Source organism: Erinaceus europaeus, chromosome 2 (assembly GCF_950295315.1).
Source record: "Erinaceus europaeus chromosome 2, mEriEur2.1, whole genome shotgun sequence".
In the NCBI taxonomy this organism is placed as follows: Eukaryota; Metazoa; Chordata; class Mammalia; order Eulipotyphla; family Erinaceidae; genus Erinaceus; species Erinaceus europaeus.
This window is the reverse complement of record NC_080163.1, coordinates 125,003,548-125,031,414: the sequence shown is the minus strand read 5'-3', so window position 1 is coordinate 125,031,414 and position 27,867 is coordinate 125,003,548. Positions and strand designations below refer to the sequence as shown.

The 27,867-nt window shown below is 47.0% G+C and overlaps 1 protein-coding gene across 2 annotated transcripts in view; it reads left to right on the top strand.

Moving 5' to 3' along the window:
* Window positions 1-27,867, top strand: part of CMIP (c-Maf inducing protein) — a 226,406-nt gene that overhangs the window by 126,441 nt on the left and 72,098 nt on the right. For both annotated transcript variants that reach the window (XM_060185115.1, XM_007516621.3), the window contains exons 2-3: window positions 11,785-11,910; window positions 25,266-25,316. In XM_060185115.1, coding sequence (XP_060041098.1) covers window positions 11,785-11,910; window positions 25,266-25,316 — 177 coding nt within the window. The remainder of the gene's footprint in view (window positions 1-11,784; window positions 11,911-25,265; window positions 25,317-27,867) is intronic.

Genomic DNA, 27,867 nt, shown 5'->3' with positions numbered 1-27,867 from the left:
CATTCTCTGGCCATGCCACACCCAGCACCTCTTCTCACTCTTACCCGCTTTGTCCACATTTGAACTGAAGTCATCTGGCATCCTGTGTACCCTGTTCATTTAAACTATTTCATGTCTTGTCTTTTCCACTGCAAGGGGAACTCCAGCAGAGCAGAGATGTCATTTATTTAGGGCATGTGGTAGGTCTTCCCTGTTGAGTGTTTGCTATGTGCAGAATACCAAGCTAAGTGACCATACACATCATCTTGTTCAGGCCTCACTGTTGTTCCTGAGTCACTGGACTCTGCTTTATCTGCCATCACAGATGAGGAGACTGAACCCACATCTGTGTGCTTGGACCTGTGGCCACTCAACCAGAGGAATAGTCATTTCATAGGAAGCTTGGTCTTGGTTGAATTGTATGACACACTGACAAAGTCTGTGCATGAATCTTGCTTGAGCAAGTGCTTTGATGCATTTGCATACATCCATCAAACTTGTCCTTGCAACTGGTACCTAAACACAGACACAGTGTGACCTCCCCAGTACCCTCCTCTACCCTCTTTTGACTGACACTCTCCCAGAGATCACTTCTGCCCCAGCCTTTGCCAGTGTCTGCACCTGGTCATCTTGTCAGTGAAACTCAAGGTGCCACATAGAAGGCAGTTTGTAGCTTGAGAGACAGCATAATGGTTGTGCAAAATCCTTTCATGTCAGAGACTCCCTGGTCCCAGGTTCAGTCTAGCACCACCATAAGCCAGAGCAGAGTAATGCTCTGGGGGGGTGTGAGAGAGAGAGAGAGAGAGAGAGAGAGAGAGAGAGAGACAGACAGACAGAGAGAGACAGACAGACAGACACTGAGTGTGTGTGTGTGTGTGTGTGAGAGAGAGAGAGAGAGACACTGAGTGAGTGTGTGTGTGTGTGTGTGTGTGTGTGTGTGTGTGTGTGTGTGTGTGTGAGAGAGAGAGAGAGAGAGAGAGAGACTAAGTGATATCCAACTGGAAGCCAATAGCATTGAGACAAATACATATCCTTTCCCTAGTACTGGGAAAACACATAATCCATAGCTGAACAGTGCTCATATGTGTGTGTGTGTGGGGGGGTTAGATTGCAGTGGTTTCTTCTCCTGGCTCTGTGGTTTTTCAGTGGGTAAGTTCACTAGGATGGAGTACATGTTTTACAATTGATGACCAATTGTGTAGTGCTGCTGTGAGTCTTGGAAAGCATCCTTAAAATTATTTATATAGTTACACAAGATGGGTTGGGGGAGAGGAGAGAAAGAGATGGAAAGAATCAGAACATCATTCTGATACATGGCACACTTGAACGCAGGACCTCATGCTTCCAAGTTCAACACTACTCACTATGTCACTTCCCAGAGCCCTGAAGGCAACTTTTGGTGCTGCCTGCTTGGGGTATGGAGGTGGAGGTGCTGGGGCTCAGGGTGCAGGGGAAGAGCCCGCTGTAGCAGATGCTGACTGGTAGCTTCTTCAGGTTCTAGACCAGCTCATGTCCCCTCCAACAATGTGTGGTCTTGGTTTCTCCACATCTTGTCCACCCCTAGATATTATTAATTTTGTCTTCCTGATTTAAGAACTGTTTAATTGATGTATTGCACCTAAGTAAAGGACTATGGTGGGGGTTCAGGTATATGATAGTGGAGAAGGATCTAGGTGGGGGTTAGTGTTTTGCAAAAAGCTGAGAAATTTTACACATGTACCAACAACTCTATTTACTGTTGGCTGTAATCCATTAATCCCCCAATAAAAAAATAAAAATAAACTCTGCTTAAGTCACATAACATGAAACATACTGTTTTAACCATGTTAAGTGCATATGCCAATGATGTAAAGTCCAGTCACATTGTTGTGCAACTGTCACCAGCATCCATCTCTAGAAGTCGTTGCATCTTGCAAAACCAAAAGCCTGGTCTCATTGAGTACTAACACCCTATTCTCTTTCTTTCCTGAATCCTGGCAACTGCCAGTCTGCTCTTTCCCTAGACATGTGGACGTTCTTGGTACCTAGTATTTATCTTCCTGTGGTGGGTTTGTTTCACTTTAGCACGGGGATCTCAGAGTTCTTTCCTGCTGTAGCATGTGCCATAATTTCCTTTCTTTTTAATGATTGAATACTATCCTACTATTTGTATACTGTTATTTTCTTTTTTTTTCATTTATTTATTCCCTTTTGTTGCCCTTGTTGTTTTATTGTTGTAATTATTATTGTTGTTGTTATTGATGTTGTCATTGGATAGGACAGAGAGAAATGGAGAGAAGAGGGAAGACAGAGAGGGGGAAAGAAAGATAGACACCTGGGAGCTGGGCGGTAGTGCAGCGGGTTAAGCACAGGTGGCGCTAAGCACAAGGACCAGTGGAAGGATTCCGGTTCGAGCCCCCGGCTCCCCACCTGCAGAGGAGTTGCTTCACAGGCGGTGAAGCAGGTCTGCAGGTGTCTGTCTTTCTCTCCTTCTCTCTGTCTTCCCCTCCCCTCTCCATTTCTCTCTGTCCTATTCAACAACAATGACATCAATAATAACTACAACAATAAAAACAACAAGGGCAACAAAAAATGAATAAATAAATAAAATTAAAAAAAAAAGAAAGATAGACACCTGCAGACCTGCTTCACCACCTGTGAAGCGACTCCCCTGCAGGTAGGAAGCCGGGGGCTCAAACGGATACTGCTATTTTCTTTATCCATTCATCCATCAATAGAAACATCCCCCCCAAGTGCTGTCCATAGTGCTCCCATTTGCTTCCAGAGCTTGAACCCAGGACCTCAGGTATGGTAGATGCCTACTCTGTAGGGGGAACTATCTCCTGGTCCCAGAGTGAAGTTTCAAATATTTGCCTGGATACCTGCCTTGGGTGTTGCCTATTAAATTCTAGACCATGATGGGTGACATGGATTGCCACCAGTGCCTCTTCCAGCCCTTGTGATGTTGTTGGTACTCTGTGAGTGCTCAGTAGACGCTTGCTACCTTTAACTGCCTCTTCACTGGTGGAAGTGCTTGGGGATTCCAGAGGTGAGAGGGTGGAGACTTCCTTGGATTGTGGAAAGTGAAGCACAGAACTGGACTCCAAATAGGCAAGACCCACTGGCCCCAGCTGGCAGGAGCAAGCACTTCCTTTTTTTTTTTTTTTTTTTGCCTGCCAGAAAAGGCCTGCTCTGGTGCTGGTGTCACAAGCCCATGTTCTTCATTCTCTCTTTTCTAGTAGAAGCCATGGGCCCAACCTGGAAAGCTTCCAGGACAGAAACAGCAGCAGGAGGGCCCTGACCTCTTCCCAGGAGCTCTGAAATGACACCACACCCTCCTAAGTGGCAGATTAAAGAGTTCACTGGACCTCTGACCAAATATGGTCATGTCCATTCTGGTATAATTAGTGCAGGGCGGCACCTTCTGGAAATAATGAATCAACAGAGACAGGACTCAGTATTGTGGGGCCTGTTTCTGGTGCTGGCCAGGCTGCACCCCTGGGCTTGTGTTCCCTCTTCTAGTCCCTCCATTCTGCCCTCTCAATCCAGCTATCCTGGAGAGTGACTGCCCTTCTTGGAGCCTCTTTCCCCAGACACCTTAGAGCAAGGTTGCATTTGCTTTCTTGTCTCTCCTACTCTTCTTTCTAGAAGCCTGTGCAGATGGAATGCCAGGTCCTCAGCTTTCATTCAACTGTTAGAGGTTTACTGAGTGAGTCTGAGTCACACTGGTGGGTTCTTCTCTTGTCCAATTGAGACCCCAAAGAGGGTGCCCAGCCGGGCCCTGGCAGCTCACTTCCGGTGCTTTCCAGCAACCTCTCATCCTAGTGGGCAAAGAGAGAGAATGCTCATGTTTCCTGCTTACTGGGTCACTTGTTTTTATTTAGAAATGAATCCAAACCCCCTCCCCCCAGATTTGTCCTCTGGGAAATTTCTGCAGAACCTGTCTGATACACTCAGAGAATTTTAAGGTTCAGACTGGTACTTGGAGGAGAGCATTTTAGAGTCAGTCTTTCGAATGTCTCAGTAGGCCCCAACCATGGAGGGCAGGTGCATCTACCTTACCTACCCTGTGTGTTCTGAGGTTTCTATAAAAAGAGAGAAAAGAAAGCACCTTCAGTCATTTTTTCCCATCCAGCTATGCCCAGTCACATAGCCACACTCTTCTTGCTCCTGCCTTTGTAAACAAAGCTCCCCTGGGTCATGCACACATTATTTGCAGCTGCTCACAGTAGCACCATGGAGTGGCTCAGACCATGTGAACCACATAGTCTGAAGAATGGATTCCAGCAAATGTGTATCCACCCCTGGTTTGCATCCCCTCAAGATGCAGGTCACTTCTGTGGTGCCTTTCCCAACATCCTTCTCCTCACCCTTTGGACTCTGTGCCCCTCAGTTACAGTGCTTATATTGTTAGGTCACTACTTCCCACTCTCCCCACCCCTGACCTCCAAGAGGTGGGGCTCCCAGGCTTGTGTCTGACTGAGCAGGTGGGGCAGGGGACAGTGAATGAGGACCTGGTCTCTTATTGAGTTAATGCCCTTCCTGTTGCCCATCTGACCTGGGACCCACTATTTAGGTTCCTCCCCCAGCCTGCCTTTCTGCCACCCACAGGATATACTTCTTGAGGTCCCTGTGAAGTCGCACCAGCCGGAGCCTGTAGATCTGACTTTGACTTAGGAGGAGATGGCTTTGACTTAGGAGATAAGCTCCATTGTGTGAGCTGCTTCGCTCCTGAGCAGCATCTGCTGACTCAGTGGTTCGAAATGTACAGACTTTGGGCCAGGGCTCTGGGAAGCACTGCTGGAGTGCGTGCTTCAGTGCCAGAGGTGCCTGGTGGCACAGATGCTGCCGAGCGAGCACCACAATCCGGAGACCCTGATTTTCATTCCTGCCAGGGGGCTGTGGCTGGAAGGGTCTGAATGTGGAAATATCAGTCCTTTGCTCTATTATTAAACCTCTCAAGCCATTTAACCATAAAAGGGGGGAAATAGCCTTGGCCGGACTTATGATTAATGAGCCAGAATGTGCTTCCTCGCCAGCCCCACTAAGCACTGGCCACTGGCTCTGCTTGGCTTCCTATGTCCCAAAGCTCCCACGGCCCCCTGTGACCCCCTCGCAGGGTGGCTGTGCTCTGGAGGTAGGGGACTTGCTAGAGATGGGGCAAGAGGGGACAGACTGTGGAAGGCAGTGTCTGCCTGCTCCTAGGACCTTCCCCCAACCGTCCATCGCTGTGGCTTCCTGCTTGTTGTCAGTTGGTCACCCTCCTGTACCAGCTGGCTGCTCCTCTGTTCTATGTTTTTGCAGTAATCTGTGGGTGATGGAGGAAGGGGGAGAGCATGTGCACAAAGCCCCATTCTCATTCTTCTTGAGAGTACATTAGTCTAAGACCTTCCTCCCTTTCCCTCAGCCACAAGCTGTGACTGTCTTTTGGGGTGATGGAAATCCTGGGGAGGTACATAGATGAGATGTGGTAGCACAGAATCTTGAGTGAGCACAATGCCACCCAGTTGTACATTTTAAAATGGTTCATGTTTAATTCATTTTCCGTCATGAATTTTACTTCAATTTTTTTAAAGCAGCAGGAGGTAAAATTTGAAGCATCCCCTCCTCACGGGGAAAGGTGGGGCAGTGCCATATGGGGTAAATAGGCAGTGAGGTGTCACTCAGGTGACAGTGCAGAGGTACCACATCCCCAGGACAGTTAAGTAGGCACCCCTGCCCCCTAGCTGGGCAAGATTTGTTGCCTCCTCTTCTGGCCTCAGTGCAGCTTCTTCATGGGGACACTCTTCTTCCTGGGGTCCCAGAGTCCTCTGCCCTCCCCAGAATAGTGCTGGGGAATTCTCAGTACATGCCTTGATTCAGCCTCAAACCTTGTCTCTAGTCCTCCAACATTATGATTCAGATTTGCATTCAGTGTCATCTCCATGAAAACACAGGCAGATTGGGGTGGGGGGGGGGAGGCAGGGAGTCAGCTCCCCAGAAATGCAGGGGAAAGTGGAGACTGGGGGCCTCAGGCCAGCATCAGTACTGTGGTGGGGTCTTTTTAGGGACCTCGGGACATCCTGCTTTCCCCCTAGCTATTTCCCTCATTCCTCTTAATCTCTCTGTCTCTATTAAAATTTTTTAAAAATTTAAAAACATAGGAGAAAAGTAAAGAAAAACTATAACCACTCAGTAAAATCTGTACTGTAATAACGGCATATCCTTGGGTATTTGCTAACTTTTCAGTCCATTTAAAATTGCTCTGAATTGTTTAAGCAAGTTTAACTGCTGCTGCTATTGTGGTTGTTGTTATTAATAACACCACCAAGGTTAATGCCCAGGAGGAGCCCAGAAGGCGTAGAAAAGAAATGGGACAGACCAGAAGCCCCTCAGTGCTACTTTTTGGGTTCAGATGGAGCTGTTGCCGACCAGGGACAAGTGTCAATCTGGGTCCATTCACACTTCTGAGACAATGTAACAGATAATTGGTAATTCCTGGTAATCTGAACACAGTGATCAAACTGCAGGGGAGAAGATTCCTCCATGGCGGTCTGAGATAGCCAAAAGAAAAAAAAAAATTCTCCACTTGAAAGAAACTAAGAGGTATATTTCAGAGAACAATGGGCAGATTAGAATTTAAGTGTAAAAGCAATGCAAGGTATACTGTATAATGCTGTGTATATGACATCCCAGAATAAGCAGAACTACAGAATTTGACATCAGACCAGAAGTCACCAGTGGCAGAGACAGCGACTTTTTAAATAAAAATCTTCTATATCAAGGTGCAGCAAGTATTCTTTTGACTCTACACTTGTCAGACCACTAAAAGGGTGAGGTTTACTGAATGTCAATTATAAGACAAGCCTAAGAAAAGTAAGGCAGGGATATTGATTTGGTGGACAGTGAACAGGATGAAACCTTTCAGCTAAAGTCCCATTCAAGACCATACATTAGCACTTTGTACACTACCTTCCCCAGAGTCTAAGTCACACAGTATATAGAATGCTGTAACTCAGTTTTTCATGCTTCAGGCCCAAGGCATCCTCTGAACAAAAAATCCCTGGACTGACAATTCAGTGGATCCAACACTGAGTCACATCACCATACTGCCTTCTCTTGGGCCCTGCCTCCACCAGGCAGTACAGCTGTTTCACTTTCTCTCCTATAAACAACTCCACAACGAACATCCTTGTGAAGCATGTTTTTCTACCCTATATTTAGGATTATTTTCTTAGGCTAGATTCCCAGAAATGGCATTACTGGGACAAAGGGTAAAAGCATATTTGACATTGTTGCCAAATTGCTCTCTTTAAAAATCATAGTAAATAGAACTGGGGTGGGGTGGGGATCCTGGCTCAAAATGGGGGCTTCACCCTGGGCCACCTGCCACTGGGTCCTGCTAAGAGCCATGCTCTGGCCAGGAGAGTCCAGCATGTTCACCTGGTGGTCAAGTGCCTGCATGTGACAAGCCCTCACCTCAAGTGCTGGATTCGAAGCAGTTGGCCTATAAGTGGAGGTGAGGTCCTGACTCCTGGCTTCCAAAGAAGTCAAAAAACAGGGGCTGGGTGACTTTGTCTTTTTTCTTTTTCTTTTCTTTCTTTCTTTTTGCTCTCAAGGACTGATAAATGAGGAAACACCCCCTTTCCTCCCCCCAAAAAACCCTCCAAAGGTCTGCAGAACTGATATTCTGAACTGGGTACCTACCTAGACTTCCTGCACTGCTGAAGATTTTGCCTACAGGTGGGGAGTGGGGGCTTGAACCCAGGTTCTTGCACATAGTAATGTGTACACTCTGCTGGGTGTGCCACTCCTTTGCCCCAGTCTCTCTTTTTTCCATTCTGGCATTTCTTTGCCCCAGGAGCCCCTCAGGCCCTCACCACACACCTAGTCATCATGTCTCCACAGTCTCTACTTGGCTGGAACAGTTGCTCAGATTTTCCTTGTCTTTTTTGTGAGTCCTAGTCAGGTGTTCTGAGGAATGTCCCTCAGTTGGGGATTTGCCTGCTGGTAACTCTGAGGTCATGGGCTTGGGGAGGATGGCCCAGAGGCAAAAAAAGCTCTAGGCCACTTCCTGCTGCATTGGCTGGGTACAGAGCCTGGCTATGGTCTCCAGGAGATAGGGTGTGAGATACTGTGAATAGATGCCTCTGCTATGAGCCCAGGTTGCTCACTCTCTTGGTTTGGATCATCAAATCCCCCCCACCCTTATGAACATGCTGCTCCCCTGTTGGAGGTTTTAATTAATTAATTAATTAATTTTGTTTTGTTTTGTTTTTGCCTCCAGGGTTATCGCTGGGGCTCTAAGAATCCACTGCTCCTGGAGGCTATTTTTTCCCTCTTGTTGCCCTTGTTGTTTATCCTTGTGGTCATTATTGTTGTTGCTATTGCTGTTGTTGTTGGATAGGACAGAGAGAAGTAAAGAGAGGGGGAGAGAAAGATAGACACCTGCAGATCTGCTTCATCACTTATGGTGCGACTCCCTGCAGGTGGGGATCTAAGGGCTCAAACTGGGATCCTTATGCTGTTCCTAGTGCTTCGTGCCATGTGCACTTAACCCACTATGCTACAACCCAGCACCCTTGGAGTCTTCTTAATCTGTTTAGTCTGGCAATTCAGGTGACTTCCCAAATGTCCTTATGTCTGTGCCTTATTCCATGATTATTGACCTCTGAGGACCAAAGAGGTGGGCTGGTTGGGGTTTGAATGCTGCCTGGACCTTTGAAAGGGAAGGATATGTGTGCTGGCCATTGAGGAAAGGCCTGGGTACAAATGGAGAGTTGCTTCCTAATGAAGAGTTTTAAAATATACCCATTTAAAAAACTGTAACTTGGCTGATCGCGGCGTCGCTGGTGCCTGTCACCACCCGGGATCTCGCTCACAGTACTCTGACTGCCCACTCTGTTTCCAAGAGTCTGAAATCCAGTGTCTCATGCAGACATCAAGGTTTGTGTTCTACCAGCAACAACAATGGAAAAATGTCCACCAGGAGCAATGGATTCATAGTGCAGGCACCAAGCCCCAGTGATAACCCTGAAGACCAAAAAAAGAAAACTAGTTTCTGTCATTTGAGAACTGGCCTAACACTAGTGTCTAAAACTGTGTTAGGATCTGACCAGGTGGGAAATGTATGGAATTGTATCCGTTATCTTACAATCTTGTTAATCATCATCGAATCACTAATAAAAACAAATAAAAGAAGCTGAAAAAAAAACTAACTTTAAAAATATAATACTCAACATAATACAGCTTCTCAAATGTGTGGTGTATGGATAGTGATTATAGGTAACATACACATGAACATTTTTTTCCTTACCACTAGAGTTGTCACTGGAGGTCAGTGTCTATATAATTCTCAGGGACCTTTTTATTTTTCCATTGAAGGTGAGAGGGAGATAGACAGAGAGAATTAAGAGACACCTGCAGCGCTACTCCCCCATTCATGAAGCTGCCTCCCTGCAGGTGGGTCCTAGGGTTTTGAACCCAGGTACTTGGGCTTGGTGTCACGTGTACTACTAGTTGTGCCACTTGAACTTTATTTATTTTTTTAATTGAAGGAAAGATTCATTCACTTCTTAAGAAAATAACAATTACCTCCTAGGAGTCAGGCACTGTTGCAGCCCTTGAAACAGAATAGGCAAGAAATCCCTGCTCATGCTGAAACAGCAGCAGGGGAGGCAGACACTCAGCAGTAGATAAAGAAATGTCTGCATGTGGGTTTGGAAAATAAGCCTTTTAATGGCTCCCCAAGCCTCTGGACTTGAAGATATTCTCAGGACAAGATGTGTTATGAGGACTGAGTTATTTCTTGTGGAGTATTGAGAACATAATAATGCAGAGGGGGCAGGGAGCCAGCCTCACAGCCAGTGGTGGGGTACACTGACATGTGAAACTTTGAACATGGCAGGAACCTGGATTGGTGCATGGATGGACCATGCAACACACCCCTCCTACTACACCTCCTCCAATCAGTGCCTTTGTTGCTGCCCTCTCCTCTGTTCTGTAAGAGCAGTCCTCATGATACTGTGAAGCTTGCCAGAAGCCTCTGCAGCACTCCCATCCCACCGAAAGTAACACCTCAAACTCCCTCTCTTGAGTCTACAGATCCTTCCAGGAGTGACCTGTCCATGTCTCTGAGGCCCTTCTTACCCCCATTCCTCCCCCTTTTTTCCCTTCAGCTCCTCCCTGACCACTCCAGTCTTGTTGCTGTCCCAAGGCTCCATCCTCTCCCTTATCCCACCAAGCTCAGCCCCATCACTATACTCTGTTTTGATTCTTAGTTATCACTTGCTACTCTGTGGTAGTTATTTAGCTGTTTTTGTTTATTTGTTGTCTTTTTTCCCCCACTCATCTTTTGTCTTGATATATTCCTAGCACCCAGTATGGGATCTGGAACATAGCAGGTACTCAGTTAATGTGTCAGCCGAATGGGTGAATGGATGAATGAATGAATGAGCAAATTAGTGATCTTACTCTGAGCCCGGTGACTGATTTCATCAAGGAAACTGAGATGATGTACGTGCTCACCCTCTCTCTCCTTCTACCTCAGCTTTGATAGACAGACATGGGAATTAAAAAAAAAACCTGTTGGAACTCTTAAATCCACGGAGGTGGAATTAACTTTTTCACCTACAAATTTAAATGTATCTGCCTCCTGATGACCATAGTGTAGAGTGCCAGTTCCTGAGCCAACAGCAGAGTTTAGCCCTTTCCAGCCAAGCAGCCTCGAGCAAGTCATGTGATAACCCGGGCCTCAGTGCCTCCTACCCCCTGTGGTGGAGACATGCTGGTACCTGATCCATATGGACATTGTAAGGACTCCAGGAGTCACCGCTTGACTATTGCCTGGGGGTGGGGATGCCCAGTACAGTTTCCTGCCTGGTGTTGCTCTCAGCTGTTTTACACTCATCTCTGATTCTGCCAAAGTCCCACCTGGGACCAGAATGACAAGGACAAGGATATTGCTAGTACCTGGTGTTCTCTTTCCATAAAAGCCGAACTCTCTTTTCCCAGTGTTGATTTGTGATAAGCTCAGTCACTCCTTCTTTAAGCACATCCTGTTGACCCCTTGTCATGTGCCCATCTGGGACAAGAACAAGGATCCCTAGCAGCCTGTAGCCTGACTAGATAACACAGCATCTCAGGGCACAGGTGTGGGAGCACCAAGGGTGCAGAGAAGGATGTGGGCAGGTCAATGTCAGGGTAGGGAGGGTCTCATGTTCCTTCCAAAAATGTCCTGATGAGCTGAGACCCAGAGGGTAGAAGAAAAGAGGCCAGGAGTGCAGCCAAAGCCTTTTAGAAACCGAGGCAGTCTGAGTTAGAGCTGTCACTGGGCTGAGTGGGGGAGTGGGTCTGGGGAGAGAGGCAGCCCGGATCTGTGAACCTAGTGATGGGGAAAGGGTTGTATTTCACCCCTGGGAACCATAGGAAGATGCTGCCAGGAGTGAGGGGGTAGGATTTGTCATCTTCACTTGTGGTTCTGGGGGTGGAATGGACACACAGACCAGTGAAGAGTCTGTCCCTGCTCCCAAGGTGGAGGGAGAAAGCTCAGCCTCATGCTGGGTCCTCTGAATGCTGAAAAGAGCAATCCAGGGGCCTGGAGCTAGGGCACCCCAGTCTCATCCCCATTCTGTACCCCCAAACACATCTGTGAACACCTACCCCACTGACCCCTTCAGCTTGCCATGATCAAGTGTCTCTGATCCCTGGAGTCACAGAGTGTCTGCATCAGCTCAGCTTGCGTGTTGCCAGAGAGAAAATGCTTTCTAGAACCTTCTTCTGAGAGACGGAGTTTATGCCTGACCTTGTAACTAACTCATGTCTTATCTGTTTCTTTGTTTGCTGCAGCCGACCGGGTACATGGAAAACTCAGTCTCCTACAGCGCCATTGAGGATGTTCAGCTGCTGTCCTGGGAGAATGCCCCGAAATACTGTTTACAGCTCACAATTCCTGGGGGAACTGTCTTACTGCAGGTAGGAGAAATAAACATGAGGACATAACGTTCTCCTGCCCCTAGCCCTCCACCTCCCTCAGAGACAGGCAGCCAACTGTCAGGAGGGAAGGAGGCTTAAGTCAGGTGTGTTTTCTCCCTCCCAAGTATAGGAAAGGTGTCAGCTGGTGAAAGGAAAGGAAGGGAAAGGAAGAGCAAGCGTGCACAGACCAAGCTCCTGCTGGAGGACTACTACAAGTCTTTCACTTTTTAAATTTCTCTTAGCAAACCTGAGAAACGTGGTTTTATGATCTTGGTTTAACAGATGAAAGGGCTGAGCTACACAGGCATGGTGTTAGCTCTTAAAAGACTCTAAAAAGAGCACTGCACCAAAGCAAAGGACTCTAGGGAAGGAGGGAAGGGAGGAAACTGGAGGGTGGGGTGGGGGACTTTGAGGTCCTGGTACACGTTGGTGGGAAAGGACCTAAGTTGGGAGTGAGAGTGCTTTTTGCAAAGAGAGATGAGAAATTGTACTGGTGTGACCAGTACAATGATCATTAACCCCCCTCCCCAACAAAATAATAGGAAGAAAAAGATGAAAGAAAGGGAAGAAGGGAGGAGGAAGGACAGGTAATAGGAAATATTTCCAGTCTATCAGCACCAGCGTGCATGTCTGAGGTCCCAGAGACCTCAGGTTCAATCTCTGGCACTATTTGTTTTTTTTTAATTAATTTATTCCCTTTTGTTGCCCTTGTTGTTTTATTGTTGTAATTATTATTGTTGTTGTTATTGATGTTGTCATTGGATAGGACAGAGAGAAATGGAGAGAAGAGGGAAGACAGAGAGGGGGAAAGAAAGATAGACACCTGGGAGCTGGGCGGTAGTGCAGCGGGTTAAGCACAGGTGGCGCTAAGCACAAGGACCAGTGGAAGGATTCCGGTTCGAGCCCCCGGCTCCCCACCTGCAGAGGAGTTGCTTCACAGGCGGTGAAGCAGGTCTGCAGGTGTCTGTCTTTCTCTCCTTCTCTCTGTCTTCCCCTCCCCTCTCCATTTCTCTCTGTCCTATTCAACAACAATGACATCAATAATAACTACAACAATAAAAACAACAAGGGCAACAAAAAATGAATAAATAAATAAAATTAAAAAAAAAAGAAAGACACCTGCAGACCTGCTTCACCACCTGTGAAGCGACTCCCCTGCAGGTAGGAAGCCGGGGGCTCAAACGGATACTGCTATTTTCTTTATCCATTCATCCATCAATAGAAACATCCCCCCCAAGTGCTGTCCATAGTGCTCCCATTTGCTTCCAGAGCTTGAACCCAGGACCTCAGGTATGGTAGATGCCTACTCTGTAGGGGGAACTATCTCCTGGTCCCAGAGTGAAGTTTCAAATATTTGCCTGGATACCTGCCTTGGGTGTTGCCTATTAAATTCTAGACCATGATGGGTGACATGGATTGCCACCAGTGCCTCTTCCAGCCCTTGTGATGTTGTTGGTACTCTGTGAGTGCTCAGTAGACGCTTGCTACCTTTAACTGCCTCTTCACTGGTGGAAGTGCTTGGGGATTCCAGAGGTGAGAGGGTGGAGACTTCCTTGGATTGTGGAAAGTGAAGCACAGAACTGGACTCCAAATAGGCAAGACCCACTGGCCCCAGCTGGCAGGAGCAAGCACTTCCTTTTTTTTTTTTTTTTTTTTTTTGCCTGCCAGAAAAGGCCTGCTCTGGTGCTGGTGTCACAAGCCCATGTTCTTCATTCTCTCTTTTCTAGTAGAAGCCATGGGCCCAACCTGGAAAGCTTCCAGGACAGAAACAGCAGCAGGAGGGCCCTGACCTCTTAATTATTATTGTTATTGATGTTGTCATTGTTGGATAGGACAGAGAGAAATAGAGACAGGAGGGGAAAGAGAGGGGGGGAGAGGAAGATAGACACCTGCAGACCTGCTTCACTGCTTGTGAAGAGACTCCCCTGTAGGTGGGGAGCCAGAGGCTCGAACTGGAATCCTTATGCTAGTCCTTGTGCTTTGCACCAGGTGCATTTAACCCGCTGCACTACTGCCCGACTCCTGACACTACTTTTTCTTTTCTATCTTTTCTCATTTCCCATCCATTTCTGTATGTCTTTCCTAGTAACTTTTTCTTTTTTTAAAGTAACAAATACTGCTACCTTTTGCAAGGTGGTTTCTTATTTCTTATTGGTCTATGTCTTCAGAATTCTATTGGAAGTATGAGCTATAGTCTCAGAAAAGTACACATTTCATGTGTAGTATTGGTTGGAAATAAACATTATTCAATTTACCTGAAGTTAAAAGAAAATTTTAAATGTAACACTGTGAAGGAATCTAAGAGAGGACTTCAGACATAGCTGGATCTAAAGTCTGCTGACATCACTGACAAAAAGTGTCTTCCTTCCCACCCCCCGGCTCTGATTCCATGTGTGGGGTCTCTCTGTGTGATGGTAAGTGGACTTATGGCTGCCTCAAGCCACATTCTTGGAGCATGTAAAACTTCAGAATGTGAAAGCCCACTTTCGTTCTATTATCTGACCAAAGTTTCAGAGAAGGGACTGGTTGTCTCTGCTCCCTGCATCCCAAAATATCGCACCCACCTTTGATCATGCTGGTTCTCTGATTGAGGTTCTCCATGGTCCTCATCAATGGAGGACAGGCTGTACACTGAGAAAAGACCCATGGCCAAAAAATATAGCTGTATATTTGTGTTATCTGTTCACCTGCTCCTGTAGAGGGCTTATTCTTCCGTCACTGGGTGAAAGGTCTGCCCTGACTTTTTTATTTTATTTTATTTTATTTTATTTTATTTTATTTTATTTTATTTTATTTTTGAGAGAGATGCAGAGAGAGACACACACACACAGAGAGAAACACCAGAGCACTGCTCAGCTGTGGTTTAAGGTGATATAGAGGCTTGAACCTGGGACTTTGGAACCTCAGGCATGAGAGTCTTTGCATAACCATTATGCTATCTCCCCCACCCTACCCTTTTTTAAAGAGATTTTTGTCTCCAACACTGTCACTTTGGGAGACCTGATCTGAGCCCAGAGATGCTATCTAAAAGCAATTTCCATCATGGCCACTAAGAAGGTCACCTCATAGAGCTAGGCATGCACTCAGTCCTCTAAAGAATATGAACTTGGGGTGCTCCAGGAGATGGCTCACCCAGTAGAGCACACACTTTGCCATGCTTGAGGACCTGGTCTGAGCTCCTGGCCACCATATGGAAACTTACCTCCTTGTCTTTGCCTCTCTTTCTTGAAAATGAAAAAACAAAACAAAATAAAAAACAAGGAGAAAAAATGTCCATCAGGAAAAACAAACAAAATCTCCTTAAATGTAATAGCTACCCACTGTGGAAAATCTATTCTCAGATGACAGAAAAACCCACCTGCCATCATTTCCCTCCCTCATCTGTCACATTCTATCCCCCGACCCTCAGCTAGCACAGTTATCCCCCCCTTTCTTACCTGTGCAATGGGCATAATGCAGCGTGTAGTGGGTGGGCAGTCACAGGAGTGGTGACTCAGGAGCCTGAGACAACTTGTCCTCCACTGGGGGAGGAGAAGACAGGCACCTCAAGCCCCATCACGGAAGAACTCCTGGACTCTGTCAGGACATTACTGAGGCAACAGCTAAAATAGAAACATGCCCTGGCTCAATGGTTGAGCAATAGAATTGCATGCATACAATCCCAAGTCTCATCTCCAGTACCACATATGCCAGAGTAATGCTCTGCTTCTTTCTCAATTTAAATAAATTAATATTTCTTAGAAGTTTGAAATAGAGGCATGTCCCAGAGGACTAGCATCCAAAACAGCGATTGATTCACTCAGCCAGTGTGACTCCCCTGGGATGTTTTGAGGTGGATGTTGAGGCAGGGGTAGAAGTGTGTGGGGTGGGGGCCTCCACTCAGGTGGAGAGAACCAGGTACAAAGCAAGAGTGCGGCAAGGCCTTGTTTGCTGCCCTGTGATGTGTCCAGAGTTGGGGGTCAGGGCTCTATCCTATAGACCTTGCTGGTGGAGAGATGCAGCTGCAGCTCTGTTCTGAGGCTAGTAGAGAGAGAGTCATTGAAAGCTTTTCTGGGACCAGGGACCAATAGATCAACCAGGGATCAGGGCTCCATGGGTGTATGCTTGTAAGAGGAGATGGGAGGGAATGTTTAACATAGTCCAGCTGGTGGAGGAGGGTGTTCAGCTGACCCTATCTTTAGGGAGGGTTGGCCTCCTATGCATGTAGGAGGATCTTGTAGCTCCTGAGAGAGGAAGAACTGCCTATGGCCTGAGCTCACCCTGAGATAGTGGGCCTGTGAAACTGAGGAATGTGGGCAGTGCCCAGAATGTCCCTTTAACCCGGCCGTGATCCCAGGCCCAGCTGTGATGACTCGCCTCACGTCAGAGTTCCCCTACTACATTGATGAATAGCTGGACTGCTCTCGCACCCCCCTCCTTCGCTTGCTGTCCCCCAGCTCCAGAGGCTAGCACAGCCCTGAACCAGAGGCTGGAGCAGAACGAACAGCAGGCAGCTCCTGGGATCCCAGAAAGGGGAGCAGATACAGCCCCAGCCCACCACTTGGGGAGCCCAGGTGGGTGCAGCCCCACCCTACCCACCTCTCTTTCTTGCTATCATTTCCCTTTTCTTGTCTTTCACTGATCCTCATAATCTATAACTCCCATAATTCTTGTTATTTATTTTTAGAGAGAGAGAGATGAGAACACCCCATACCCCCTCCTTATATGTGGTTACCAGGATTCAACCCTGTGCCCTTGTGCCATTGGGCTTTGCTCCAACACACAGAGCCAATCCCTGGCCTCATCTTGTTACACTAATAAGTTCCTGTTCATCTTGAAGATGGGAGAATCTTGCTTATAGGGGTGTTTGAGTGATACCCAGAGCTTAAGGTATTACCTTGGGGTACCAGGCAGAGAGTTCCTTCACATTGAGGGAGGCTATTGTCACTACTGGCTGAGGGCTTTTTCCCTGCAATGGGATCTGGGGCTGGGATGTGACAGAGAGCTATCTCCCTACTCTGGGTGGGAGGGAGGCCTGAGAAGCAGAAGGGTGTGGCCAGGGCCAGAAGCTTCTTCTAGGGGTCAGGAAGCAGGCACTGGCCACACAAGGTTGCATCTCTGTCTAATTTAATGAAAGAAAAATGTGGCTCCTTGGTGCACAGTGACCTTATGGCCACTGTTCTGGGCATTTCTATGTCAGGAAAGCTCTGCAGGATGGGTCTGCACTAGAACTTGTCCTTTTGCTCTCACATTCAGATCACCCCACTACCAACACCATGGGGAGCAGCCTCAGAATGTGGGGGTGGCATGTGTTTTGTGTTCCTAAACCTCCCAATAGGACCCATCCTGCTGCTAGTGGCACGCTGTTCTCTTCTAGGGCGTGGCAGAGGTCCCTGTCCTGTCTGGTCTCTCTGCCTATCTCAGGTTCTTTACTTTTTCCTCTGTCTCTGTCTAATACTTAATCTTTGTACTCCTGCCCCTCTCCCCCTTCTCCCTTTTTCTTTGTTGTTCATTTCTTTCTCTGCTTCTCCTGTAGGCTTTTTTTTTTCCCTCCAGCCTCTCACTACATCCTTGTTAATTTCTGTCTTCTATCTTCTCTCCACTCCTCTCTCCCCCTATGTGTGTATGTGTCTCTCTGGGACCTCCTGACAAAACTGCCTCCTTAGAATTTGAACTGGTGCCTGCTCTGAATTCTGGGAGTTGACTGTATCCATGTTAGAGAAAGGTAAGGGATGCTCTTAAGTAAGCCAGATCACTCTCAGCTTAGAGACGCCAGAGACAGAGCCAGCCTGCCAGTAGATCGAGTCACCAGACAAAGGCTCTCAGCCTTTCAGCATGGGTCCAATTGGTGTGTTTCTGGATGCTTTGTGTCTTTCAGCGTGAACTCTCCTAATGCCATGTTATTAGAATCCTTAGTTGCAGAAAGGACATATTCATCTTCTTTCCTCCTTAATGCCCTTTCAGCTGGCATTTCATTGTGAGGCAGCTAACCACATAAATATGTGACCATGTAATAAAAGCATCCTGGGGGCATTTTGCTGTCTCCTGGGTTGGGGCAATGGGAATTAGAAAGCTACAAGGCACAAATCATCTTCTGGGGCCCTCCATTCCCCATCCATGAGCAATGTACAGACCTTACCACCCTGAAATCAAGGTTTCAGTCAAGACTAGATCCAGAAAGTCCCATCCTCAGAGAGTGCATCTTTCTGGGATAGTCTTGTCCCAGAAAGTTCCTGAAAGTCCCCCAGGGGACCGGGGCAACTGTTTACCCTCAACCCTGGCAGCAGGGCAGGGACAGGGCGGGTCCCCTCCTTACTGGAAACTGGAGAGAAAGACCTTTCCGGTCTGAAAAACACGTGCTGTTTTTTCCCTAAGAAGTTGGGCAGGGGACAGAGAACTCTGAAAGAGTCACCCATCGCGTACCCTGGGCTGTTTTTCTCACCTCCCCGGACAATGCAACAATGAGAGAGAACTTGGCAGCTTTTGAAGAGGAAATTAGACAGAATTTGCCTGGAACAAGGCCGTTTCGGTATTCGAAGGAAAGATTTATCACCGGGCATGCCTGTTGCTTCCAGGGGTGCTTTCCCAGGCTTGAATTCTATCTCTGTAGTGAACACTGGGACTCCAAGCTCTGTCCCTGTCCCACAGGGCTGGGCTATGTGGCCTCAGCCTCACACAGCAGATGAAGACTCTGCAGAAAGTGACCTTCTCCCTTCTTCTTCTTCTAGCGTTTGCCCTTCTTCCGTAGCCAGTCAACAGCATCAGGTTGAGCCTGATGTAAAGTTTCGAGACCTCCTTTGAATCTGAAGAGGTTACAGCCTTGATTTGCCCCTCCCCACAGAAGGATTTCAGAGATGCCAGCAACACTGGGACTCTAGACCTCCCCAGTGGCCTCTGTCCTTCAGAACTAGATAAGGGAAGGAAGGAGCAGTCATGGCCTACTACTATCATGGCCTCTGCAGCTCCTTCTTCAAGAAAGGAAGTGACTCCACCCTCTTGTGGGCCTGATGACTGGAACGGGTGCCAGCCAAGTCCTCCCCTCCTCTTTTATCAGTGCTTTCTCCCATTTTCCAGCCTGGCGGCTGGGAGTACAGTGGAGTCCAGGTGTGTGGCTAGATAGATGGCAGGAGGATAGATGTGTGGCTAGATAGATGGCAGGCTAGATAGATGGCTAGATAGATAGCATACCTCTAGTTCACTGATGCCAGGTGTACCCGTGTAACTGTGGATGGCAGGAGTCACCTCTCCAAGCCTTATTTTCTTTACCTGTGAAGTGGGCATCTGTCTATAACACCTGCCTTCTTGGATCTTGTGGGTGGGTAAGGGAGGGTTCAGTGTTACTACATGTTGAACACTGCCGGAATATAGTAGGTATTCAGGAAAAGACCACCATGACTATTTCTAGGCCTTTAGTCATCTATAATGATGAAGAGAGGACATAAAGGATAAATAGTTCTTTTGAAGATCTGCTACTCTGTTTTTTTTTTTTTTTTAATGAGAACAGGTAGAGTGATATTCTTGACATTCATCTACGTATCTACCCACCCATTCATTCACCCAGTGATTCATTCAGCAAGCAAGTGGATCTTTCATTTAATTCCTTTTTCTCCCCTCAGGTTTTATGAACACAATGATAAAGAAGTTAGATTTGGTCTCTGAACTAACAGAGCCATGAGCCTGGGGAGGAAGGACAAAGAAGCAGATGACTATAGGACATGCAGCCTATTAAATGTTACTACCTGACATGGTTGGCAGAGTCTCTCTCTCTCTCTCTCTTGCTGTGTGTGTGTCTGTCCATCTGTCCACCTATTGTGACAGGCATACTAGAACATTGGCGTATCAGGTGAGACATGAAGGTAGAGAGGAGCACAGCCTATAGCAGGGACAGAATGAAAGTAGTGTGTTCCTGGTGGGACTTGCTCTCTTTGTGATGAGAAAATGAGGCCCATTTCTGAGGTACAGTCACAAATGCTAGATTGTTGGTATGCTTCTAAATTCTGCTTCTAAGACCCCCTTCTGTTGCATTGCTTGACGTTGTAGTCTATTTTCATAATCACTGTTTTCATTGGTTTAATCCTCATTGGTTTGCGCGCTATTTTCCTTCTCCCCAACCCCTATCCTACGTACTTCCTCTTCCTGACACTTCCACCTCAGGAGATATATAGGACAGAATTGTGATTAGAGATTAGATTGTTGAACTGCATCCCCACTTGTCAATAAAGATTGGACTGCATTCCCAGCTCAGCCATGAGTCCCTGGTCATCTGTCTCCTGCCCGTAAAGCTAGCCTGGCCCGGCATAATGGTGCCCGAACAGGGATTGGCATATGGCGCCCAACCAACGTGGAACCTAACCTGCCCATCCCCCAGAAAAGTAAACTTGGCTACCCATCCACCATGGGCTGGCTTTCTACTTATGAAGAGGTTTCCCAAAGCCTCCACTCTTTCGTCATGAGACAGTTTCTCTGTCTCTGGAACATTTTGCTCTGGGCCACACTTTGGTTCCCTGACCGGGAACTTTGGTTCCTTATGACCGTGATCGTAGAGCTTGGAAGATGTACGGAGATTTCCCCTGGGACTTTCTGGACTCCCTCTTGCATGTTTCCCATGGAGAAGGACTACTCTAACTTGAAGAGCATTCTCCAGTACTCTGGCAGTCCCCAAGAATGGAGAAACATGGTTAGTTCTACCATCCTGATTCGATTCTTTCTTCGATGGGAAGACATTTTTAAAAATGGGTGCCTGCAGCAATCCAGCAGGAACTGTCAGAAGCACCCTAAATGGAATTTCGAGGAGCTTTTTGGACTAGGACGCCCTCCAGGGACTCATGATGCTACATGGTGAGATCTGGATAATCTGGTTCAAGGTGAAAGAAGCAAAAACTGCCTACCACTTTTCTCTTGATTCCCCCCTTGTTGTTCTCTCTGAATATCTTAAGTTTGCTGTCTGCTTTCAGTTGCATTTCATAAGAGAGTGATTTGAATGACTGAATTTTTGTATGACATTGACTATGCAGCCATGATTTCTAGAGACATCTAGAAACAATCCAAAAAAATCGGTTTTTTTTTTTTTTTTTTTTTTTTGCTCTTTTGATTTTTTACGTCTTGGAAAGTATGGGCGGGGTAGAAAAAGCAATGGTTATGTTAATGATTCTCATGCCTGAGGCTTCTAACCATGGTTCTTCTGTTTACCTTTCCACATTTTATTGAGTTTAAACTGTTTAAACAACCTTAAAATCATACTAGAAAGGACTTCCAATTATAATGGAGTTATCAATTATAGTAAACTTCTAATCTGCTACAAGTTTTGCTTGACAAGTAAGTGAATTACAGCTGTCAAGTTTTCACATGAAAAAACATCTGCTCAAATGAAATCCATTTGGACCCCTGTTCTCTGACATTGCCCACAAAATGGCATGATTACAACACACCTCCCCAAACCAATGATATGACCTCGCACGACCTGAAGAAACTTGATTCACAGACTCCAAAGCTCACTGTCTACAGAAAAGCTGAATTACAGTGGTTGACCTTCCCCAACGAGGCAGATGTGCAGCATTTCATCCCCTGGCATTTCTTCCGTGGTCATCTACTTTGGACTGACACTTCTATTGGACTTACTGATACACCTCTTGGACACTTTACACAACTTTACAGGAGTTTCCCTTTATGCTGCTGGGTTTCTCAAAGACTGACCGCAGCAGTCCATGGACTTTGCAGCAAGCAGCCTTGGGGACTCTATAGGCCACGCCCCCTCGCCTGCAGGCTCTGTTCCCAGAGGTAGGAGAACCCCCTCCTCCTTACTAGGTCCTGCCCACAGAGGCAAGAAACGCCCTTTTGCCTGATAGGCACTGCCCTTTGAGGCAGGAAACGCCCCTTCAGGCCTCCCCTTGGCATCACACTGGTTCTTGCTGCTCTCTTACTTGTTCCTCCATGTCTTGTGCCAGTTCTTTTGAAAATGCCTGTATGATATAGGTTTCTCACCCCACACTCCTGATACTATGGCCATTAGTTAAAAAGAAAGGGCGAAATGCTGATATGCTTCTAAATTCTGCTTATAAGACCTTCTGTTTTGATCATCACATTAGGTTCTAAATTCTGCTTATAAGACCTTCTGTTTTGATCATCACATTAGGTTCACTTGTATTACTTATGATGTGGTCTATTTACATAATCACTGTTTTACCTGGGTCCTGCCCTGCCTGCAGGGTATTGGTTTAATCCCCACTGGTTAGATGGAAGCTTTCTATGTTCTGTTTGAGGTCTATTTTTGCTCCAGCCCCTCTCCTAGTCATTTCCTTTCCCTTGTCACTTCCGGTGAAGAGATGCATAAAAGGTGATGTATCTGATTAATAAATGAGATACTGCTTCCCAGCTCAGCCATGAGTCCCTGGTCGTCTGTCTCCCATCCGCGAAGCTAGACTGGCAACTGGCGCCCCGAACTGGGACCAGCACTAGATGATTTAAGTCAGGAAAGGATTATTTCTCATTCAGGCAGTATGTCCATCCTGGGCTCCTAGGAATTTTGCTGATGGAGCAGAGACCACTAGAGACAGTGGTTTGGGGACAGAGCAGAAAAGGGTCCTACTATTGATAGATAATGTGCAGGCCCTTAGAGCTTCTACCAGAAATGACACACATCACATCTGATCACATTCTGATGACCAGAGCATTCCAAGTGTTTGGCATATCCCGCCCCACCCCCTATACTAGGATAGGAGCTGGAAACCCTGGGGACAGTCAGGGGCACCCTGTGAGCACTTAGTGTAGCCAGGGTTCTTCTCCCAGAATGCCTGCTGTCACATACTAGTCAGCAAACCTCTACCAGACCCTGGCTGCCACTGGACCTCATTCTTGAGCACTTACACATGACACCAATGTGCCAAGTCAACATTTTGTCTGGATTATCTTATTGTTTGGGATCTCATTGCTACCCCTGAGCACAGGGTGTGTTTTGTCACCCTAATGAATAAGAGTTGTCATACAGTCATAGAGCTGGTTCAGCATTGACAGGAGGTGACCTAGCCAGGACCCCTCTGGGAGGCTATAATGGACTCCTTTGCCTCCACCACATGATCAGGCAGCACAGACCTTGTGTCACCAGGAGACCTGCTCCCGGTCACACCCTAGACACAGCAGAGCCAGGACTTGAACTTGGATCTGCTAGAGCCAAGTCTCTTGAGTGGGCAGCCCAAGGTTGTGACGAGCAGGTACATGCTTATATGCATGTCTGTGTGGGTTGGGAACAGAGATGGACATCATGCATGGAAAGAGGTTTTGGCCTTTGTAAAAAGTCCTGTCCCTTGGGGCTGGGGGCATGGCATACCTAGTAGAGCACATACACGTAATCTCTCTTGTGCGAGGACCTAAGATCAAGTCCTGAAGCCCCACCTATAGTGGAGAAGCTTTGCAAGTGGTGAAGCAGTGCTGCAGGCCACTCCCTCCCTCCCTCTCCCTCTCCCTCTCACCCCCCCCTCCTGCCTTTATGTCTATTACAAAAAAAAGGCTGCCAGGAGCAGTGGATTTGTTGTGCAGGCACTGACCTCCTGGTGGCAAGATAAATAAATGTGAAAAAATAAATAAAAGAAAGGATCAGTCCCCTTGACCACCAAGGTGAAGGTCACTTGGAACAGAGGACTGAGGATTAAGCAGGATGGTTGGACTCCTGCCTTAGGAAGCAGTCCAGGGAAAATTTGGAATGCTGAGGTATAGTGCATTCCAGTCCTGGCCATGGGCCTACCAGTGTCCCTTTGAACAAATTTTAATTTCTCTAAGCCTTAGTTTCCCTAACCAGGCCATAGGGGTTAGCAGTACAGACCTCATAGGTTGCCCTACAGAACAGAACAGGCCAGTCAATATGAAGGGCAAAGTGTATCATTATTGCAGTTGACACCAGGCGGTCCACTCAAGAGTAGCCACTATCCACATCAGAGTGTGCAGGAGCTTCCTGGGGCCACTACTTACCCAGGAGGAGCAGTGGTCTGGTGATAAGTAACAACATCAACTACACTCCTGTCTGACCACTTCACAGGTGCCAGACAGAACCCTAGATGCATCATTGGGCACGCACCTTGGCCTTACAACACTCCTGCAAAGCAATGGCTATCGCCCCCATTTTACAGAAGAGAGAAACCTATGCAGAGTTGACCGAGAGGGGGAAGGTTTTGCTCACCATACTGATTTTCTTTACCGTGTTTATTTAACATTTTAATTAGTGATTTAATAATGGTTTATAAGAATATTAGATAACAGAAGAATAGTTCCATCACCTCACCCATTGGCAAAGTTCTGTGCATGTCTCCCTCCCTCATGGTAACTACCATAGTTTTCACAAAATCTTAAGAGCATTTTGGCTATTATTACTATTTTTTTGAAATTTATGTATTTCAGTTCTCTATATTCCACATTTGAAAGAAATCACCCAGTAGTTGTCTTTTACCTACTTCCTTACTTTGCTTATTTTGTCCTAAAGGATACAAGAGCATTGTTTTTAATTGCAGAGTAATAATATGCTGAATATGTAGCTTACTTATCTATCTTTTGATGGACATATAGGCTGCTCCCACCCCTTCCTTGGCTGTTGTGAATCTCAACACATTGATTTTTTTTTTTTAATTTCTTTGTTTAATGAGAGAGCAGGAGAGGGAGGGGGGTATGTAGGCACCAACCAGTGTACCACTCTGTCCACATGTGGTACTAGAGATCAAACCTGAGATCTCATTCATGCAAGTCCTGTACTCTGCCACTGAGCCAGACCCCCCAGCTGTCCCACACTGATGTTTGACTGAGTTCAAGACTGAGTGCTTTGTACATTGACTTCCTATATTTGGCAGACATTGTGGTGGTTAAATCCACAGGGTTTGAAAGCCAGGATGGGAGTCAGAGTACCCTTACTTGGCAAGAGAGCTTAGGGTCTTGGTCTTTCCCTCTGTGGCATGGCTATTGCACCACCCAGCTCTGAGGGCTATCTTGAAGACTGATGGGAGACTGGGCAGTAAACTCACAGGTGCCTAGAACAGAGTTGGGTGCACAGAAGGCCTCCAGACATTCCCAATATCACTCTCCCACTCTATGGCTTATCCTGTCTTCACCAGCTTTCCCTAAAGACACCCAGATATGTGTTCAGTCTAAGCCTTGTGTTCAAGGTTACACCTGTCCAGCAGAATAAGCACAAAGAGCAACAATGTCTTATTTCAAGAGACCTACCATGGGCTACCATTTTGTTTCACATTTAGTTTTGCACCCAGTAGATACTGCTTGGCAAAGCCCCTGAGAGCTAGATAAACTCCACAGACAGACCTGAGGAGGTTTGCATGCCAGCCTGTAAAATGCTCTGAAATGCTCACACTACTGACTGGATCTCATTCTTGTCATTTCAGGCTGCCAACAGCTACCTGCGAGACCAGTGGTTCCATTCTCTACAGTGGAAGGTAAGTCCTGCAGCCCAGGTGGCTTTGTGGTCTAGCTCAGAGCTGCTCCATCATTGGAGAATTTCCAGACTTGGTCTAGCCAATGAGGACCCCAGCCCCTTCCCATTGGCATCTTGACACCTCTTTCCCTATAGCACCCAAATGGAATTCCTGACTCACTGACCCTTGGCTTATGAGCCTGACAGCTATGGTGCAACCTGCTCTCAGAACAGGGATCTCTGAGGGGGTGGGGGTGGCAGAGTTTTGGTAGCTCAAGAGACTAGGTTGCATATAACTTCTGAGAGTGGGCACTAAAGGTGAAATTGTTGGAGACTCGAAAGCTAAGAATTTCCATAGTCTTTACTTCCTTAGATACCTTAGATCTTTGACCCAACTTGCCAGGTCTGATCTGCCTGGGAAAGGGCAGAGCCTTCTAGCACACAAGGGAAGCTGACCTGCCAGTCATCTTCAAGATCCAGAGGCCAGATCTGTGGAGAAGACCCCTGCTGGAGCCCCAGGGAGTCTTCTGCTCTGCAGCTCCCTAGGCCATGGATGTACAGAGAAAACACTCCTAGTGCCCACCCTACCTTTTTTTTTTTTTTTTTTTGGCACCTCCAGGGTTATCACTGGGGCTCAGTGTCTGCACTACAAATCCACTGCTCCTGGAGGCCATTTTTCCCATTTTGTTGTCCTTGTTATTGTGCTTGTTGTAGCTGTTATTGTTGTCGTAGCTGTTGTTGGATAGGACAGAAAGAAATGGAGAGAGGAGGGGAAGACAGATAAGAGGAGAGAAAGATAGACACCTGCATACCTGCTTCACCACTTGTGAAACAACCCCCTGCAGGTGGGGAGCCGGGTGATCCTTACACCAGTCCTTGTGCTTTGTGTGCTTAACCCGCTGCGCTACTGCCCAGCTCCCTTCTTCCTGCCTTCTGATCTCTAACTAAGACAGGCAAGTCACCTTGCTGAACCATCAGGGAGTGTCTGGCATGACTGTGCCCACCAGAGATGGTCATCTCTATAGGAAGACCCGCCAGCTCTGTGTCATATTGGGGTGACCAAATCATATTCAAAATTTCTGTGAAACTTTTGGAGAGGTTCTTGTGGCAGCTGAGCACAGGATGGAAAAATTGCATTCCTGGTCGCCAGGAGGGCCTCACCTTCTCTTTGACAGCTGCCAGGCTATTGACTTTGTCGCTATGTGGCCAGCATGGAGTGGGAGGCTCTCAAGTTGGGTCTGCCAAGGGAAAGGAGGACTAGCATTTGTAGTACTTGCTGTGTGATGGGGAAATTAGTCAGGGCTCTTCATGTCCATTTCACCCACATCACTCGCCTACTAGGGACTGCTGTTAGCATTGCTGCCTTGCTTCCTACAGGGCAGGTGAGGCTCAGCCTGGAATCCAAGTTCCCACAGCTGGTGAGGGCTTAGGGTGGGGGTGGGGGCTCAAGCCCAGCCTTTTCCAATTCCTGTTGGTTTCTGAACTTAGGTGGAAGGCACCTGATGACAACTAAGATGGAAAGGTTGCACAAGCCTGCTCATGGAATCCACAGGTGCTCCTGGAGCTCTGTCTCCACAGGGAGATGGTCCCTGATGCCTAACTCCCTGTGTCCCAGGACAGGCAGGGCATACGTCAGCACCTATTGAGTGAAATGCCAGAGCTCTTGCGCAGGAGGGAGGATCCAGGGCAGACGCATGTTGGTCATGGGGCTACCTGAAGGAAGAGGCTTTTTCACCACAGAGAGCCACTGCCTCTGTTCTCTTTGTGAATTTCCCAGTCCTCAGTGGGCAATTACCTTGCTCTTACCTCTGGATGGAACAGAATTTACTTGGGAGAGACACTGGCTACCTGACAAGCTGGGATAACACTGCATGGAGAAGCTAGCCTAAATGTCAAGGGAGAATCTCTGCTCTCTGCCTTACTGGTAGTCATTTTTTCAAGCATTTTCTATGACCATAGGCAACATATCAGGGGCAATGCTTAAGAAATTTGGGAGAGTTTTGGATGGCAGGTATACCACTATGCCACCAACATGTTTTTGGGAGAATTTTGTATTCTCACAAGGGGTGACTGAGATAGTCAGCATAGAAAGCTGAATTTTGGAGCCAGATGGTGTCTCTCTGTCTCTCTTTCTCTCTATTCCACCCCTCCCTCTTGATTTCTAGCTGTCTCTATCCAATAAATAAATAAAAGTAATTTAAAATTTTTTTAAAAAAGAAAGCTGAATTTTGGGGAATTTTAGCTAGAAAGATTATGTAAAAGTCACAAGCTTGAGTGGATTGCACCTGGGGATCAGATGGTTGACTGATCAAGCTCAGAATTGGAGGTCACTGGACTTCTGTCAATCCCCTAAAGGCCTGGATAGCTACGCTGAATTTCAATGTGTTTGTGGTTGCTAAATGCAAATAGTCAAATTTCAGCAAGGGGAGCATCCAGAGCCTAGGAGGTAGCTCTGGGGCTAGAATGTTATATTGAGCCCATGTCACAGACCCTGGCCTCAATCCCCAGCACCACATGGGAGCACCAGTGACGTCACTGGAAGAGCTCTAGGAATGGTGGATTGGTATGCTTGT